General features: G+C 34.0%; 1 protein-coding gene across 15 annotated transcripts in view; it reads right to left on the bottom strand.

Annotated features, from left to right (window-relative positions):
* The window catches only part of TCF12 (transcription factor 12), a 373,830-nt gene that overhangs the window by 39,641 nt on the left and 312,911 nt on the right, over window positions 1–21,278 (bottom strand). For 11 of the 15 annotated variants that reach the window (XM_082446357.1, XM_082446355.1, XM_082446358.1 and 8 more), the window contains 4 exons: window positions 9,436–9,541; window positions 8,263–8,402; window positions 7,838–7,982; window positions 7,107–7,171 (listed from right to left, as the gene is read on the bottom strand). In XM_082446357.1, coding sequence (XP_082302483.1) covers window positions 7,107–7,171; window positions 7,838–7,982; window positions 8,263–8,402; window positions 9,436–9,541 — 456 coding nt within the window. Of the gene's footprint in view, window positions 1–7,106; window positions 7,172–7,837; window positions 7,983–8,262; window positions 8,403–9,435; window positions 9,542–20,389; window positions 21,067–21,278 lie in introns of those variants that run through there. The other 4 variants (XM_082446351.1, XM_082446352.1, XM_082446353.1 and 1 more) reach the window with 4 other exon arrangements.

Here is a 21,278-nt window from a genome sequence, read left to right as displayed (position 1 = left end):
CACATCTCAGCACTTAGGGCAGACAAATCAACTTATTTGGAGAAACTGTGGTCAAATACTTTAAATAGGGAAACTACTTGTGGGTGCAAAGTGTCATCCAATAGAAATAATCCTGCTCTGAGTAAGTTTAGCGCTCTAATAAATTTAAAGAGGCCCAAATTATGGCATATATGGGGTCTCAGCACTGGTTTTAAAGACAGTATAATATGTTGAAAAAGTCAGATACTGGGACAGGCTCACGTAAAACAAAATTCCACAGGTCACAATCATCAAACATTAACAGCTTTCATTTTTTAAAAAAAAAGAAGATAGCACCAATTAAATTGTAAGCATTGACTACAAATGAGTATATCTATACCAATTTGTATGATGTTACTAAATTGTAACTGGAAATCCCTTTACACACCAACTCTTTCCAAAGAGCCAGATCTAAAAGTTGTATATTCAGGTTGGAAAGTCATTTCATTTTATTAAAAAAAATTTTTTTTGCCACGCCAGGCAGCTTGCAGGATCTTAGTTCCCTGACCAGGTACTGAACCCGGGCCCCCAGCAGTGGAAGTGCTGAGTCCCAACCACTGGACCGCCAGGGAACTCCCAGGTTGGAAAGTCATTTTAGAAAAGCACAGTTATCAAGAAGACTTCAAAAAACTTTATGGGAAGACTTAGTAATAGGGAAGTAGTACGCTATAAGATCAATGTTGTTTGTCTTAAAGTTGTCAAAGTTGTTACCTTTTAAAAGTTACTTTTCACACCTGTGAAAATTAGCTAAAGGTCACATTTTGGTTCCTAATGGCTTGCATACATACAGTGATTTATTTCAACCATAAGTAAATTAGGTAACGTCACCGAACTTCAGCAAAAACATATCTCAACATACCCTTTTATTTTTGTAAATCACTATTTCTCATGTTTACGATTCAAATAATTATAACTTTTATTAACAACTGATGCTAACATATAAAATATGTCTTTACTATAATACTGGTAAGGGAGGGAAGGGTTGATAACACTGATGGTGGGTGGCTGAGGAGTGAAAGAAGTTCCATTTCCATGCAAAACTTTGATTATCATAAACTAGACTAACTTGCTGACTTTCAGTTTCCTTGACCGTATGAATTAATCGCATGAAAGCACTGGAGAAACAGCATTCCCTGTGTATCATACCTCCCGCTTTGTTTTCTTCATACTGCTTCCATTAATCCCTAACTGTCTAAATTTGTTTACTTGTTTATCATATGTCTCTTTCACCCTTTTCCCTAATGAAATGTATGTTCCAGAAGAGCAAGGACTTTGTCTTATTCAGATCAATGTGAATTACACAGCATCTGCAGTAGCTTCCGATTCTACAACAGTGCTGGTAAATAAAGAAAGAAGTTAGCATTTGAGCATCCCTTTTAAATCCTTGGATGTACAATTTTTACCCAGGCTCCTTCTCTCTTTTACTCTCTTATACAGTTCGCTTAATGTAGGTTTTCCGAGAGCTCCAGTCTCAGTTTTCTTTTCTATTTACCTGTGTTTCCTCTCTTTGTAATACCATTCTTTATAAAGTATCAACTATGACATCCATGTGAATGACTCCTAAGTTGACACCTCTATCCTCCTACTGGTTGCTGGACTTCTCCATCTGAGCATATCTTTCTTTCATCTCAAGCTCAGTATGTCCAAACCCAAACTTTGCATCACTGCCCCAAGCTTCCCACCCTTCCCATCTCTACTGTCCTGTTTCCTCTATCTCAGTTAGCACCAGTATTCTCATGGTCACCAAAACCACTCTCACTCTCCCTCCTTTCTCCTGTTCCTCCACTCTTCCCACCATAGACACCAATGCTCACAATTCTCTATAATGTTTCTGGGATGGGCATACATCATTCTCACTGCCATTACACTACCTTAAGCTTTTACTAGAACTTATGGCTGGACTATTTAAGTCTTTATATTTTTAGTTACTCCCCGCTCCTTTCATCCCATACATAATTGACTGAGCTATTGTCCTCAACCAGTTTTGAACAAATGCCATATAGCACTTCCTGTTGTCTACTAAATAAAACAGAATGACATTTGACATATTCCGTTATCTGGTTACAAAAATATCTTTCTACCTTATAACCTACATAAAGCATTATATCAAACAAAATATTTTTTTCATTTTCTGAACACAGCTTGTCCTTGCAAAAGGCCTGTTTCTTAACTTCTCCCTGATGGAATTCTGTAACACATCAAAGCCCAACTCAAATGTAACCTCCCCACTTACACTCATTTTCACTTCCCTTATATTCTTAGTGTAACCTGTTACTTCTCTTTGGTATTTTACTTCACACTATGCTCTATGTTACCATTTTTCTATCTTCTCTCCTTGACTGTAAGCTCTTTGAAAGCAGGGACCTTATACTGTTCAACACTGAATCCATCATTTTCTGTCACTGTTTTGCACAAGTAGGTGCTCAATATTTAAAAAAAAAAAAAAAACTTGAGCGATTAAATTGCACTTGAAATTCGCTACAATACTTTTTGATAAAAAAGCGGAATTCAGTAAATAGTTTAATCTCAGCATTTATATAGTGGGGTTCAGTAACAGGAATACCAAGGGGAGAAAAAGATACTACTATAAAGATGAATTCATTTACAAATCAGTTTTATGGTATAAGCTTTGAGAACAATATGGTAAGGTTCCAATATTTCTGAGAATTAGTGTTGATATACTAAGCTGTCCATACCGCATGGTTAGGCAGGTATGGGCTTTTGACGACATAAGCAGACTATCAACCCTTATTTTCCCTGATAACTCTGCCATTACAGCTAAATAATCCCTAAGCACGTGAAGGACTGGTGACAACTTCTTTATCTCAAAGAAGGAAGTTTATACTTTAGAGTCATTTTGCAATGACTACCTTGCAATGACTAAGCAAAATGATGTTATATATAAAATGGGTGTGGGCTCTTAAAACTCACTGTGAAAACAGGAGAAGCAGTACCAAAAGCTTATCAACATATAATTTCTGGTGTTTTTATCAAAAGCACCTTCTCCATTTGTATAATAAAAGGCATTTTCTCCACTCACTCATCACATTCCCTGGTTCTATTTTGCCCTAAATTAAAGTGATGACAGACAGAATTGTTACTAATACTTTTCCTGAACTGACAGATAGCCTGGCAAATTACAGGACTTTTTCTTGTTCCTTTTACTTTCATAAAAAGAACATGCATGTGGGAAGGGAGCAACAACATTAAAAGAGCAGAATAATACAGCCTTTTAGATCACAGATCATGTCATTAAACTTCACTTCTGCATATTTATTCTATTACCAAATGACAAACTATACTGATTCTACAGAAACTGTTGTGCTACTTTAAGAAATTCTAAACATAAGGCTTTATTTGACAAAGAGCATTCTAAATCAGGAATACATTACTTTTTGTACTTTCTGACCTTAAAGAACTCCTAACATAGATGTTTCAAAGAAAAAAAAGAGAAGGAAAAAAAATCAGTTACTTAAAAAATGGGTTTGGGAGTGATTTAGAATCTAGAGCATAAACACAAAGTAAGAACTCATTCTGCATGCAGTCCGTGGTCCTCATACTGTTAAGTGACCAATGATGAATAACTCCCAATACCTTCTGCCAGGCTTAAACGGTAATATGCCTCATTTTACTGCAACAAATGAGGCTCCTCCTCCTATCAGTCACGGTCTATTCCGATCAGCAGGGTGCCAATAAGCCAGAAGCTAATGAAAAGGGCTTCAGACAAAAAAGAAACAATGGAGTGCTCCCAAGCCCAACCTTGGAACTGCAAGCCCAATTTTTTAAACACTACAGTGCACATTTCAGTTAATCTTTATTATGCTAATGTTATTGAGTCTAAGGAACAAAGAAACTTATTTCATGAATTACTTTTAAACATCAACTTCCCTGAATTTTCTTTTCTTTTGTTAGAGACTACTGACCATTTAACTATCTAGATTAAAACACACACACACACACACACACACACACATACACAATACACACACATACATATACTCTCTCCCTTTCCTTTGCTCTGAGGTAGAAATCAAAACATAAATTATCACAAAGAAGTCTGATATAATCAACAAAGTTCAACAGTCTTCTTGTTTGATCTCCTCTAAATTAAAGACCAAGTGTTTTGATATGGTATTAGGCACTGAAATAAACCAGATGTTTCTTCTCTATATAACTCTCCATGGGCACAATCTTAAAGGGTTATTGTCTGGCAGACGTTCAGGGAAACACAGAAATGGCACGAATATCCAGATTTTCCTTTCCCTCTATCTACCCTAGTTTATTATCTAAACTAATGCATAATCCATAGGGCTTTGGGAACTTTGTGTAAATACTTTCATGTACAATTCTCTTTCTAGCTATCCTGAGATTAAGACCACAATTATCCAGGCTTAAACCTAAAATAAAGGAACCTTTGCGAATGTATTATCTGGCCTTACATGTTTAATCACCCAGTATTCTGTGTGCTTTTTAATACATAAACTGAAGAACAAAGGTTGTAACCTCTGTTTCACACATGAAAGGGCATCTAAGACATGTATCAGACATTTGGGGAGCTATTAGAAATAACTTCTAATGGCAATAGCATGGCATTTCTCCATCTAAACCTAGATGCTGTATTTAAAATGTCACATTCTATAGAACTTAAAATTTCAAATACTCATGGTCACCATTTCCAAAGATCTGTAATACCTAACATCAAATTCTGAGACGCATGTCAGACTCTCAAATGTAATCCTCATAAAATTCCTTCTACTCATCTCTTCTAATCCTTCCTATCCCCAATGTATTTTTTTGTCTGTTTTTCAGGACATTCTAAGAGCACTAAAGTGAATATGAGTTTGTAATGGAAGTTAGAGAAAGAATGTGTTTGGGGGAGGTGTCTGGTGCAGAGTGGGGCAGGAGATGGATTGAAGGAAGGGGTCTGAAGTGTGCAGACTATGGCATGCCGTGATGGAGCAGATGGAATGCATCACCGTCAGCTATGACAGAAATGATTTATGGAATGACCTGGCTGCTCCTGCCTAGTAACAACACAGGATGACAGAGCTGAGTTTCCATGACAACCAAAGCCCACCCACTAACTAGATTAAACATCCTCCCCTGGCTTCCACTCACACTGAATTTAGATTTTCTTTTCCAAATGCCAATTGGTTTAGCTAGTATGTTGGTCGTAATATGGGAGAATAGTCAAGGACCTGAAGGGTAACTGAAAAGGAGCTTGGAGGACCACTGAGAACATCACAAATTCCTGCCTGCCTATCTGCCAAGGATCCTTTATGGAAGTTTTCTTTGAATGAAATAAACAAAAACTTTTGAGAAAAAAGCCCCTGAAATGCAGGTTATACTTTTTTAAGTTGTCTAGTATCGAAAGTTCAAATGTTATTTGTCTTTCTACCTGTGAAATATCTGCTACTGGATTCTTACAGAATCAGCAGAAGGAATCGGCAAGTCAATCAAATACCTGGGAGGCACTCATTTAATATTACAGAATAATTTTCTTCCAAAGTAGGTAGTTTTCATCATGTGGAATAAGTCCAGAATAAGTGAGACAACTCCCTTTAATCCTCATCAACACCTTGTAAAATAACAGTCCCTGTACCACTGGTCTTTCTGGAAGTGAAGCTAGTTAGATCAGATCTAATCTAATATCTAGGCTTTACCCTTCCTAGCTTGGTGATCCCTAGGGCAAGTTACTTAATCTTTCTGAGCCAAAGTTACTTAACCTTTTAAACCTTAGTTCCTCATCTGTAACATGGGAATAATAATGCCAACCTCACAGGGCTTTCTTGAGGATTAAATGAAACGACGCATGTAAATGCTTAGTATAGTGCCTAGCACCTAGTAAGCATACAAATTACAGATGATATTTTTGTGGGTTTTGTTGTCATCATCATAATTTTTGTCATATGATGCAAGACTGAATTCAACAAACATTTACTGAGCTCTATTTTGTGTGAGCCACCACTATGTGGTAGATGAATTTGACTTGGCTTCATTTCTCAAGAAACGTGTACTGCTCTGGAGTAAGGTTTATTTACAGAAACCATTCACAAAGAGGTTTCTCTCTTTAAATTTCAACAGTTGCTTCCTACTACTCACACATTAAGTGGTCTGCCTTCCCCATGAACAGCAGCAAATGTGTTTGACAGAGTTAACTGCACTTCACAGTAAGACATAAGTAAGACAACTCTGTGAAAATTCTGAGAGGCATATCACTCAGGAGGAAAAAAGAAAGGAAGAAAAAGCCTAAGGAGAAACTTTAGAAAATACAAAGCAGAAGTGCCTCTTAAATAATTAGATGTGGAATCTTTATGGACTACTGGTAAATGTTCTCCCAAACGAATGGATTTCGTTTCAATGTTTTAAGGATCATATATTAAAACCGATCACTGCCTTTATTAAAGCAACTCATTGCTTTGTCATTAACATTCTGGTGTGATGTAAACTACTTGCTAAGGAAAATACTATGGGATTCCTTCAAATTAGTTTTACTCATTTTAGCGTGGGTTCTTCAATGAATCTGTTTTTTTCCTTTTTGGGAAGGCTCTCATCTCCTATGTCTTGAATCAGCAGCAGATGCTTATTTTTTCCTTTAAAAAAATATATATAAAATACCTTCCATGTTAGAAAAAAATCCTTATAAAAGCACTTCCTTCTCTGGATCAGAAGAATAACTAAGTTATGTTTCTTGGTTCCACTTGACTTATTTTAATGGGCAACTCACAAAGTATATGTTTAAAACTAATAAACAGATTGAACTATTAACCTCAGTAATCTGTGCTTTAGATTTCAAAATGCCCAAATTTCTTTTTCTTTTCCCTACATCTGTTGCATTAAGACAAAAACAGATATTTAAATTGAAATTAGAAGGACAGTTCTTGTGGGAATAGGGTGGGAAGGTGTTCTCGTGAATTATTTTAAGGGCAGTACAAATCAATACAAACCGAAAATAGCTCTAAATGAGTAATGAAGTGGTCCTGTTATAACTACACCCTTTAACTATGACGCATACTGCCCACAAAATCTAATCACTGCATTCAGCAGTGTAAAAATCATTCAGCAAAATATGTAAATTCAATACTCACAGATGCCAAAGCTTTTCCAAGTGCATCACCTGTCTGTGAGCTTCCAGCAGCATTTCCTCTGGTTCCTGAGTATTTCAAAGAGGAAAACAAATCAAGAAGTTTAGCAGGCAAGCAGGCATGCTTTTCAGCACTCTGCCATTATTTCAATGGTGTTCTCCATTGTTGTTGCACATCTGTCACAATAAACCTGCAAATACTCTGCATGTGTTGTATTTAGTAAGCTAAAGTAAAGATGGGTTCCTTATCAGTTTGTACATTAATGAAAATCAGAAAGTTTCTTTTCTTCCTTTCTTTCATTTTTAAACTCAATACTAAAAAATACGTTGAGTCAAAAGGTACAAATTTCCAGTTATAAGTAAGTACTGGGGGTGTACGTGATAAATATAACTAACGCTGATGTATGTCATTTAGGAAAGTTAAGAGAGTAAATCCTAAGGGTTATCACAAAGAAAAAAATTTTTTCTATTGCTTTAATTTTGTATCTATATAAGATAATGAATGTTCACTGAACTTATTGTGATAATCATTTCATGATGTATTTAAGTCAAATCATTACACTGTACACCTTAAACTTATACAGCGCTATATGTCAATGACGTATCTCGATAAAGCTGGAAGAAAAAAATATGAAAAGAACAAAAAAATATATATATATGTATTGAAAAATATGGGATTCACTACAAATCGCCAAATTCAGTTTTAGGGAGTTTTGTCAACCTAAAAAAGCTCACCTAGGATGCTATCTGATCCATTGATGGGAGGGGTGTGTGAGGCAGCAACATAAGGTGAACTGCTGGTACTGGCACGGTGGAAGCTGGACATTGGTGGAAGACTTGTGTTTATGTCTGTTGGTGAAACTGAGTGTGGAGGATAACTCTAAAGAAAGGGGGAAAGAGACATGATCTATTAAATACATTTTCTGAATAATATGCACATATAACTGGGCAACTACTATAACAGGTTAAAAAGAACATCATAAATTAGCAGCTGAAGAGCACTACTCTTGTCATTTACTTTTTCAAAAGGCATGAAGTAAGCCTAGAAGTATTTCAATATTCAGAAGTTTTGGCAGAATCAAATCTTACACTTGTAATCCAAAAAGAAACACAAGTGAGGACAAAGTGTTGCTGCACCCTAGTCATGTGTTACAGCCTACCAAGCGGTCATGTGAATGAAGGCTGCCATAACTACTGGATTGAGACATGTGGGAAGTGGAGGTCCCCAGAATTCCACCAAAACCAGGCTGGCTCATCCCATTTGATGAACTCCAAAGGTCAGAAGAATTGTGGGTCCCATCTAAGACAAAAAGAGAAATATAAAATTTTCCTTAGCCAAAATTTTTTCTTTTATTTTGATGATGCTATAAAAATTCAAAGGGTACCCTCCAGATATGTTTTTTCCTCCCCTTTCCAACCTAGTCTTCATCTAGTTTTCTTCCCTCCAAACTGTATAGTTACTATGTTAAATGAAGGAATAAAACTTTATAGTTAGAGGGAGAAAAAGTAATCTAAACTGTAGTAGGCAGGTCATTATAAAAATCCTCACAAGACCTAAATTCATATCAGGGAGGACAATAAAAATTCCAAATTTGGGGATAGGTTGGATTTAACTTTTGGTTAAATGGTATACCTATATACAAAAAGTTCTTAATCTATAAGCAATGTATATTATACCAAACATTCTCAAACTAGAATAAAGAAGTTTCTCTTACAGAGAACCTAAGTGATGGATAATGACTATATTATAGTCAGCCTTCAAAAGAAATGTGTTAGCAATGACTTCACTCTCCAATGTAAAGTCAAGGAACCATTTATGTAGTAATTTATTGCTCCCATAGTCCAAAACCACAGAAGACCAAATAAAAATGATTTGCTAGACAAGAATGAAAGGAAGTGCAACACTTTTTCTCTCTTAAAGTCTTATTCTGTTCTATGATATTCACTTTTTATTTGCACTGATAATTCTAGGGGTGATATGAATCTGTAATTTAAACAAGAAACTAAAATTGCTAATAGCTTTTATACATTTAAATCCTAAAATGAGAAAGAGCAGCTTTACTCACTTTTCTCAACTGAAGTCCTTTATAAATTCAATCAATATTAGATGGGCACTCCGATGCCTCGCTGAATAATCCAACTGCATTGCAGTCAGCAATAATCAGCAATAGGAAACTTTAAAACTAAATTTTAATTTGCTTCAGCCAAACATATCTAGATAAAAAATGTCTGAACTTCTATACAGATATTCTCTTTCCTCACAACTTCAAAATATTAGCTAATATACAAGAGATAACTGTTGCAGTACTTGACAACTATCTGGCAGTACTTACCTTGCATAAAGAAAGTGCTAGCAAACATACTGGTTGGTGGCTTGGGAGATGGATAACTAGGAGATTCACGGTTGAAGTCATCTGAATTTGGGGACGGTGCATATACCTTAAAATTAGACAGGAAATTTAATTAAAATGTAAATGACTGTCATACCACTTATGTAAAATGTGTTTCCTGAAGGGCCTAAAAAGGCCTATCCAATATCTAAAAAGGCCTACCACAAATCCAAATAAACTGCCTAAATCCTCATAAATAACGTCTAACTTGGATATTATCTACCTGTTTGTTTTTGCTGATTACTAGAGAAAAAACTATTCTAAATATCCCTGTAATGCATCTTTGTGTGACAATTACATCAGGTGGTTGAATAAAGTCACAAATGTTGACTTTGTTTACAAAACACAAATCCGTATAGGCTCATGATTCAAAATGTGATAGTGGAAACTAATGTCTTTTGAATACAGCATGAAATAAAATTTGTTTTATTTTATGAACTTGTTCATAAAATTCATTCTTTTCACTGTTACAAGATTTACCAAATCAAAACGAGTTAGATTAAATGTTACTATCCTTTACTACTATTAAAAGTTAACTGTGAAAGGCACAACACAATTGTTCAGAAACTTCCTTAACTTAGTAGGGTTGGCAAAATTAAAACCAAGTTCTGCTCAGGGGTTTTAATTCTTTAATTTCAAGTATATTTTCAAGTCTGGCACAGCTTTCAGGAAAGTCTCATTTAATCTGTCAGAGCAGTATTAATTTCCTTTGGTAAACCTTTGCTTCAGATAAACAAAGTATGAACATTTTGAATTGGCAAATGGCCAACTCTGTCATTTCTCTGGAAAACTAAATGGGCATCCAAATAACTGTAATAATCAAAACATGATCAAACCATTCTCATGATGACTACTGAAACCAAGAAGGAAAACAAGTAAGTAACACTTAAGGTGATGCATGGTCTGTTAAAGTAAAAGTAAACCAGGAGTCAGGAAGAATGGAAAGGTGTCCTATTGTGAGCAGTGTATGAAACATATTTCTTTTGTTTAGTTTGATAAGGGTACATCTATTAAATTTTAATCAAAAATAAAAATTCAAAGTGTTCACTTAACGTGGAAAAAAGTAACTAGCTCAATAAAATTATGGGAGGATTCGTAAAAAAAGCATACACATTTTTTGCATAAGCACAGAAGATTTCTGGAATTACACATAAGAAACTTAATGGTTACACCTCTGGACTTATAATTGGGGAGGAAAACGTTTGCTTTATGCCTTTCCACACAGTTTGATATTTTTATCCAGCATACATTCCTATGCACTAATAAAAAAGTGGAGGAAGCACACACAGAGATTAAAATGGGAGCCAATTTTTTATTTACATAAACTTTCATTTATTCTTTCTCTGAGGCATTAACTAACTGTAAAGATTCCTGGTAAATTACCTAACCTTCTGAGACTCAATTTCCTCATTTGTAAGATGGTGCTAACATTACCTGCATGGGGGCGCAGGGGGTGATGGGAAGATTAGATGAGATAATAATACATACAAAATGTTTAGGGAATTCCCTGGCGGTCCAGTGGTTAGGACTCTGCACTCTTAATGCCTAAGGAACAGGTTTGATCCCTGGCTGGGGAACTAAGATCCCACAAGCCGCGCGGCCAAAACAAAACAAAACAACCCCCCCCCAAAAACAAACAAAAACCACAAAAACAACCTGGATTCCTCAAGATGGCTAAGGTGCACAGAAGGCTCGAAAATGTTTAGCATGGTAACCACTCACTAAGTATTAGCTAATAATATCAACTTTCGAATTCTTATAAGAGCAGTTACACTGCTACATACTGTCCCTGTTTAGTACTCAACTGCTATTTCTTATAGTTTTTGTCCAACATCATCCTACTTATATATACAGTTCACCCTACATAAAAGTTTAAAAAGTCCATTTTTAGTCTTCTTGCTAGCCATGCTATTACAAGCACAGGTGTGTCTTTTTAATGGACTGGCATTCAGGTTAGTTTCCTACTTCTTACATCCCAGAGGGGAAAACACACACTTGTGGTACCTGAGATGTCTGGGACAAGATATATTCCTAAGAATTACCCAGAAGGATCCTAGATAGGGGATTATGCATTATACATATTAAACATATTTTTCTAGTTTAGTGCTATTACATAAAGACAGAGTTAGAATGAAAGAATTGGATATACACAAATGTGTTTGCAATGTATTAGATAGGCTGATAGACAGGAAAAGTTTTCAGGAAAGGAATTTTGTACTTTTTTCTTTTAATCAAGTTTCAGCATCAAAATTTAGCTTTAGCTAGATGTCCTCTGTCCCCTTTATAATATACAGATTTTTCCCAAACTACGTTGAAACCACAAACAACAAAAAACAGTATATCCACGGATGTAGAAAGAAAATACAAATGAGAATAAAATTTAGAAGACAGCATTAGAACATGTTTTTGTCACAAATGCTTATTTACTATGTATACCATCACTGATCTAAAAGTATACAATATAAAATTCTCTAATTCTATCTAGGTTATAAATTGAAACAGTACATAAACCTCCCAATGATACTTATGAAAAACTCCAGTTTTGATGTGTCATTTCACACACAAAAATCTACATAATCTGTCAGTTAAAATTTATATATAATCTCTCAATATATATTTCTTTATCCTTATTTCTATTCAATTCACTATATTCCATACAAGATAAACTTACACTTAAAAAAATTTTAAATGTATGCAATTACAAAAGCAAAGAATTTCTGCTGATTTACAAAAGAACTTTTGCTGACTTTATTGATTTACAAATCGCTGTAAATAAAGGAGAATATGCTGATCAGATAATGGTCAATTGATGACTATCATGGAAAGCAAGAAAACCAAGACAAACACACGAAGCAGAAGAGGCTTGCCTGCTTGCCTCTTGTATGTAAAAATTTTGAAGCTGTATTAAGAACACAGGGCTCATTTTAGGGCAAAGTTGTTTTTAATGTTAGTCTCTATAAATAGACTTTGAAAAAGATAAATGGACTTTTAAAGAATAGATCTTATAAATGAAAATGGTAAAAACTCTAAACTACTAGAAGTTTATCATTTATTTACTAACATAAGTTCAAAGTTTTTATCATGATAAAAATGTTTTGAAAACCGTGGTTCTCAAAGAGGCCCATCTAACAGCATTTCTAACACACGACAAAAAACTTTACTTTTGGTATCTTAACCATAGCTTGCAAAAACATAGATGCAATGTTATGAAGCAGCAGTTGTGCCAGTTGCGATTTTTCAGATCAAAGAGTTCTTGCGGCAAAGCACAACTGATGTGGTCTCAAAGACTTTATTAACTCCAGATGTAGGGAAATAGTCAGCCAATTCCACAAAAAGAGCAAGTCTCTTTTAGTTACAATCAGTACTGGCCACAAATTAAAACCAGACTGCTTATGTCATCTGATCACCTGCACATAGATGCCAGTTTTTTCCTAGTTAATGATCTAATCACACATTTAAATCTTAAATATGATTTTGTATCACAACAAACAAAATTAAGAGAAAGGAATATGTGTGCTTAAGGTGATTAAAATCTACCAGGAGTCACACTATTTTAAAAAGAAACAGAAAAAGTACAATTAAGTAATTTAAGATGTTCTATTGAAATGCGGTAATTAGAAATTTTCTTTAGAATTCTAGTCTCCATTTCAGAATGTCAGGTTCAAAGTAGGTATCATGTGGGAATGTCCTTCTTTCTCAAGTACTTAATTTTTCTCCTCCAGGAATGGAGAAGAGAGAAATTTTGAGTGTTGGGTGAACAGAACCATAACATTTACCCCAACTTAAACGAATATAACTGAAAATCTAACAGATACCTCCCTTTCATTGTTAAGTATGTTTGAAAAGAATAAATTCACAGTAATATCTCTACTGTCCTCATCCCATCAACCCAAACTTACTTTTTAAGAGTGACAGAGTACTTCAGGGATGAATATTTACATTACTCTATACAGTGATTACACAATTATCCTTGGAATGTTTTAGCTCATAAAACCAATTGGAGTCAAGTTAGCAAAAACATTCCTTTTTTTCCTGCTTGGGTGATTCAGTTTAGTCATATGGATCACCCCAGTTCAGGGCAGTCCACTCTCTGTTTAGCTTTAGAAGCTGGAGCTGTGCACTGTGCTCTTGACTTCAGTGCATCCATCCTGTAATTAATATTGGAAACATCTCTGTAAGGCAGAAAGGCATGATTTTCTGATAGTTGTTCAGCAAAGATGAAAAAAAGTAGAAGCTTCTGCTAAAAAGATATTTTTTTCTTTTTATCTTGTCACATCCAGTGATGAGTTAAAAGATGATGCCATTCCCTATGCTTTTAAAAATAGATCCAAAGCCTGTGTGGTAGCGGATATCTTTAAATGTTCTAAATGATGAGGAAATGAACTGGGAATTTTCTTTAGTATGTGAGAATAGCTCGCTATATATCTTAATTAAGACACCCTTCCACAGAAAATGAGAGGAATGCTTTAGACGGGCACTGTCCAATAGGCTTCTGTAATAATGGAAATGTTCTATATCTGAAAAGACGGTAATGTATCTATGTACAATACAGTAGCTACTCGTTACATGTGACTACTGAACACTTGAGATGTGGATAGTACAAGTGAGAAACTGAATTTTTAATTTTAATTTAATTAAATAGTCATTTGTGGCTATTGGTTACTATATTGAACAATACAGGATGAGATCACTCTTCCTTACCCACCAGTTTAAAATTAGATAAATTATTTTGAAAGAAATATTCTAGGAGTCTCATAAACTCCAAAGGCTATGAAACAAAAACCAAAACTCTTAAACATTTTGGGAACACCTTTATCTAATTTGGAAAGAAGAAAGACGGAGAAGCTTATCAATTTTTCTGAACATGCTCTAACACAGAAATTATTACCGATATTTCATTATGTTTAGGCTCCTATTAGCTCTTTTGTCAAGGTGGTTTGACTAGCAGTTCTCTTTAAGTTCCAATATGTTAAATACCATTAAACACTTTAATGCTAACATTACACCTCCAATGTGTGAAACGTTTATGCTAATAGCATAAATCATCTCCAGCATAATCTTTATCAACTGACCAAAATAATAAGGCAAAACAAAATCATTTGGCTAATTTACCCTACCATCATAATTTTAAAATAAAAATGTGATACTATATTCAGGAGCATACACTTAATTTATCTCATTTTATGTAACTATATTTTGTATTAAGCAATAAAAATTTTTCAAGATCTAGCTGAGTATCTAAAACCTGACAACTAACAAACAAAACAGTTCAGGTCACTGGAAAAAAAGAAAACCCCAACCCAACTCAAATTCTAGCTTTAAAATCTGTAATTAAACCTCTGGGCCACTGATTTTAAAAATAGGCACATTTAAGGGTCAACACTCAAAAACTAAGAAAGAAAAACTAGGTAATTATTATAAGAATTTTTTAGTTACTGCTGGTCAACTTATGCAAGTTTCACACACAATAATGTACATAAACAGTTTCCTTCTACCTCTGCATTTTGTGGGACCTGAATTTACTAAAAAGAGGCTGTTTAAAAAAGAGTAAGTAAAATTTCTGCTTTAAATAATTGGACTCACTGAGATAAGAGTGCTAAGTAAGTAAAAGTTAAAGAAATTTTACTTAAAGAAATTTAACTAAAAGTTAAAGAAATTTCCTAAAAACTATTCCCTATTGATTTTTCTGATCATTTTGGATCCACTGTTTTCTATGCATACTGACCTTATGCATAAACTCAGATAAAAAGCGTATCTTTAACATAAATGTCAAAATCTTAAAGTTTCTGAACTTCAGGGCTTCCCACTTTCCTGGTTCCCTCTTTAATCAAAATTAAAACAAGCACAACCCAAAAGAAAAAGACATTTAAAAATTTAAGTACATGAAATAGCAGTCTAATTTAAGAGTCTCCTAACATCCAAGAATATTTAAACAAATGACAGATTTGATAAATATCTCAATGTTTTCAGTATTTTAATATTACATAAAAGTAGTAAATTTTGCCATAAAGTCCAACCTACTACTCAAGTTTTTATGGTAATTCCAAGCCTGGGGGGGGGAATATTTATATAGTTCCAGTACTAAATATTGTAAGAACTGAAACCAAAAGGCATCATAAAGCAAAATGTCTGAAGTAGGACTAACTCAGGGACACACAAGCTATCCATGAAAGATACTTTTCATCTAATTAGTTAGCCTGATAAAAACACAACTGAAATTTCTGTAAAAGGCATAAATATATGTTAATATTTTCAACACTCATAAATAAAAGGACCAATATCTTTTCCCAAGAATTTCCGCAGAACGTTTAGCGGTGAAATAATGTAAAATTTCCTTTTTAACAATGATAAGAAAAAAGAATTCTAGCTTTCAGTACAAAGCAGCTTAAAATCAATTACTACTGCTGCTATCTAAAAAGTATAGTTGAGTAATAGTGGTTTTCAAGTGTGAGAATTTCATCTTAGTAAGTCAAGCACATTTTAATTAATCTTAACATCACTGGGCATATTTTATCAGTTCTTTATTGTAACCAGTATCATTTTTATAATAAGCACAAATTTTTTTCCTGAGAGATAAACCATGGAATTTTTAAGGGACTGGGTTTGAAACTTGTATGCTAGGATAATGTACTGAACAAATCAATGAGTGTCACTTCGCTATCTACATTTTAAAAATATTTAGACCTAACAATACAGCACCTGATCCCTGTCTTCAATATGTTCATGAGCTAGTGGAAAGGGACATAAATTTCCTTCTAAAAGATTAATAAACCTGACCCGTGACAACATACTCTCCTGGCAGGGGCTTAACTTCCTGGTATTTATTTGTGTCCACTTGAATCAAGAAAAAAAGACCTTCTTGGATTCATGTCTAGAATATAGTCTCATATATTTTTGATAAAGGGAAAAAAAATCAAAGCAGATTTAAGCTAAACTCCTTGTCATCCAATGTCTTTAGCATTCCAACTTCAGAGAATTCTTAAATGACTTCATGTTTTCCTCATCATACAAATGTTAGATTTAACCCTACTGGGCCCATAGACAGCCTGGAAATTTGAATTAATTAATTATATACTTTCCTCTCTCATGTTAATTAGCAGTAAATCCCCAACGGAACAGAAATGTAGCTCTATATACTCTCATATTGGTTTCTGTGCTTTTATTAACTGAAAATGTTTATTTGAAAAATAAATCTTAGAAGTATTTACAATGCAATTTTAGCTACTTGCTGCTCTAATTCTTATTATAATACAAATTATGTGGGGAGGCAGGTGCCAAAACCATGGCTATACCAATTTTCACTACTATGAGTTCTACTAGAAGAGGCCTGCTAATTTCCTGCATTTAAAAACATATCTAGGATAGTTTTAAGTTCTTCATCTTAAATAGAAACTAGTAAAAAGCTGCTTGACTGACCATATCAATTAGCATTCATAAAATTGTAAGTCTGATCATATATGCAAAATATATTTATTTGTAAATGGCCTAGTGTTTTTCTCAGTGACATTTTCTTTCCAATGGAGTACTTGGATACAACCAGTAGTAAGGATAAGTGAAATCTGGCCCTTTGCTATGCAGACTAGTTTACTTGTCCTTGGATGATAGAAAAGAGAAAACCTGCTCTTAGGAGACAGACCTGGGTTCAGTTCTGGCCTCAACACTTAACTAACAGGGTGGGGCTTAAACAAGTTACCTAACTTCCCAGCACCAATTTTTCCTTACTTATAAAAGGAGGCTAGTAACAGCTAAATGACAGAGTGGTTATGAGAATTAAATGAGGTAAACATAAAGTCCCCAGCGTAGTTCCTGACACAGAGTAGCCCTTATGATCATGTTAGTTCCTGTCTCTTCTTTCCCAGATTCCATACAAAGAAGGTGAATATTCAAAATGTGTTTCTAAGCTTGAGTTTTAAAACTTGGATTTCTGTGTTGTCTCTAATAATATTAAAATAATCCCCTGAAATAATGAAAAGAGCATCATGTCTGTACTTGCTGCAATTTTTATACCTGGAACACTTTGCAGCATCTTCAGTTCAAGGCCTAGAAAATGGAGGCTGATGAGATCAGAGGAAGGCTGAAACTCCAGAATCCCAAGGTGAAGAGAACAGGAATCCTCTCCTCCCAAAACTTTCCTTCCTTTACCTCTAAGACTTTCTACCTTTCTGCATAAAGGACACAATTGAGTCATATCAATGAGAAAACTGAGAGCAGGCCAAGTTCTTTATAAGTAAGGAATCTCAGAAATCCATTATTCCTTGCTATTTTTCAAAGTTCAAAAAATATTCAAAGTGATTTTAAGTCCCATATTTATCATAAACACATATTAATATCTTATAGCATGGTACATAATACAGCTACACAAAAGCTGCATGTGATATAAAACATTAACCCCTTCTCTTTTCAGATAGTGGGGAAAACAGGGTTAACATTTTTGCCTTTTCTTTTCTGCACATAGATGCCCAAGCCTCTTATATTTCCAACAGTACAATACGGACACATAATCTTAAATAACAAAATATGAAAAGGCTCTTCTCTTATTAATCTATTTTTTCCTAGAGTCTGTTCAGTCTATTTATTAAATTACCCCAAGCATCCATAAATATATGGAAATCCACCTGAAAATTTAAAAATAAAAACCGGAAAAAAAAGGAAAGCATTTTCTTTAAGCCCAGTATCACTCAGGATTTCTCACTCTTTCATAATACCCATAAAATGATCTTAAAAATGAAATCAAAATATTAATATTCAAAATATAAATCTGTCCTATCATCTTAAGATAAACTGATAAAATGGAGTTAAAGAGTGAGCTTAAATTTAACTGGTTTATTATGAGAATTATACAAAAATTCCATAACTCAAGTGAGGAAATACATTTCACTTAGACTCTGGCAATATTAATTTAAAGTGCTAGTTTTTACTATAAAGCATTGATGGGTAGACATTTCCCAATATATACAAAGATGAGGTATTTACCATAGTCTTTGGATAATATAATTACATACTATACGATTTTCTTATTGAAGAGTTAGAATAAAAATAATAAACTAGATGTGGTAAAAATAAAATACATGTAAGAAAACACATATAAGACTAAGGGCTTATGATACAGAGGACTAAGAAAATATATCATCCTTTACGTATTTTTCGAGAACATAAAAGTCACCTTTGACCTATATCAAGCACAGGCTATCAACTTTCAGGCTACACTTTTCTAACATACCAGCCATGTCATCTACCGTAAGCCTGGAAATACTTAATACGATCAAAGCTGTCCCCCACCCCTCCACCCCCAAATGTAGAACAAAGAGAAATGCTGTAATAGAGTGATCTGTGCTCTTGAAAGAATAAAATCTAAACTCAATCTGAGTTATAGTCTCTCTGCTTCAGGGGTCCTGTATGATTAATTTTACTAAACTTGCACACACACCATTTTCAAACAGACTATTTTACTTAGAATTGGACATAAAAGAAAAAAATTTCACATTTGAAAGACAGTTGCCAAGGAAATTACATAGAGATCAAGTTATTTCACTTATACTACCCATCTAAATCTACCTCTCACATTCTCCAAAGCTCTGTTTATATGGCTAGTGTGAACACATACTTTTTAATGAGTTTAAGGACATTTTGGCTTGATTGTCATCTAGTAAGAAAGCTTACTGAAAAGTTAAGAACCAAATGCTAACGAAGTCCAAAGAGGCCTTACCAAAGCAGTCAGAGAACGAAAAAGTGCTTTCATTAGTTCTCACGTACACTGGTTAAAGTCATATGCTACTTTAAAACATTTTCAAGTGGTAAAAAGGGAACGGACCAACATAACTGATTGTATACCTATTTTAGGAAAATGTGATTAATTTTTTTTGTAACTTCAAACATTAACATTAAAAATGCCTCCACTCCTGACCAAAAAAAATCGCTAAAGTCATTTACGTATTTAATAAAACACCTGAGCTAATACATTGTTTTGGAAAAATTGAGGAGGAAAATACTGAATTCCTGACATAAACCCAAGATTGTTATTCACTAGTATAACATTTTTATGTTTATCAACTATCTTATAAAGATAACTCCTATTGAATATTCCAGAGAAGTTCACCTTCTTTTTAGAATACACAAAATCCTCTGACTTAAAGATATTTTTGTAGAAACATACTAAGTAATTAATACTGAGTAATTAATTTAAAAAACAGAGAAGTTTTACTTAGCAACACAGAAAGGTATTATTTTAAAACATCTAACCATGTGCTATAAATCGACCAGAAATACATTCTTTGGAAAATGTATAAATGCACTCTTTGAAAAATAGTGATTTATTTTATGAATCTGTACAGGGTCAAAATTCTAGTTTGATTGGAAACAGATGGTATCTGAGTAAAGTCAGGCTCCGGACCTGAAACTCCAAACAGGAAATACGGCCCTCACTAGCTGACTGCTTCCCTAATCATTCCCAGAGCTTCATACTTGTTATTTTTATGAATATCTAAGATGACTTTCATCTTTCCCTTCTATCTACAAAGCATCAAGTAATCTTCCCTCTTTCTCTCTCTCTGTGTTATATATGTATTTTACATGTAGATTATATGTTTACAATATAAGAAAACATTAAAACAAATGTACTTTCAAGCTCATTACTAGTAAAGACATCAGGCATTAAAAAAATATCCCACAAATTCAAGTTTATTTTCTATATTATTTTAAAAATAAAAGCCAAAAACTATTGAGTAACTATGTCAAAGACAACTTTGCTAACCTTACTTACAAAGAAACATACAATCTTAACATATTACAGAAAATGATAAAACAAAACCTCACAGGTTTTAGTAAAAAGTAATTAATCTACCCTCCCTTCCCTTAAACAAACCAGTTAGAAGCTATCTGAACAAAGAAAAAGACTTACCGTTTTTCCATTGTAGTAATACATCAAAGAATTGCTGCCCATTCCAGGGACAGGATAAGCACAATACATGTTGATTTTGAAAATGTTACTGTTTGCAGCTAATGCACACAGCTTCTCTCCAAGACATACATCCACACAGCCAAACAGAGTTAAGTCTTCAGCACTATGCATCCACACATGATCTACTCAAAAGGAACTTATGCAAAATAGGACTGAACCAACTCACGGAGCAGAGAGGGAGGGTTTGTTCTGTAAGTAACCTCTTTCAATCTCTATCAAGTCCTCACACTGGTGGAGGATACCAATAAGACAAATTTTGGAATTAAAAAAAAATACAAGCCACAAGTGCTAAATAATAAAAAGTGATACAGTGTCCTGGAGATAAATATCCAAAGGAATTATTAATATTGTCATATATATAGTATGTATGTCTCTTTCAAAGAAAGACAAACTGACAGATCTGCTAGCCTATTTTTAGTTTAAATTAGAGCACTTGTAGCAGGGAAACCTAGCTTGCTACACCTCTAGCAACATTACCATCTGGCATGGCCTACAGTTGCTTCTAACTTTGATAAACACATGATCAAGCAATCAGGAATTGGAAACACTGAATCATGTGTAACAAGAAGGATCTAAACAGTTAAGCCTTGTACAAAGTCACTTCCTGGAGAAAGCGGACCTGTCATGTAAGTACCTCTAAACTAGCTAGAACAAACCATGATTTTTTATGTTATAAAAATGGTATGGAAAGAAATTTGAAAGGAACACATTTCATGAAAAAGCTCATTCCAACAATTCAAAAAATTATTTTGAAAATAAATGATCTGTTTTTAAAACATAATATTTAATATAGGTTTTCAATTATAAAGCTCCTTAAATTCCTCATTCA

Source organism: Balaenoptera physalus (genome assembly GCF_965194825.1).
Source record: "Balaenoptera physalus genome assembly, chromosome: 2".
Lineage (NCBI taxonomy): Eukaryota > Metazoa > Chordata > Mammalia > Artiodactyla > Balaenopteridae > Balaenoptera > Balaenoptera physalus.
This window is presented reverse-complemented; position numbering and strand designations above follow the sequence as displayed.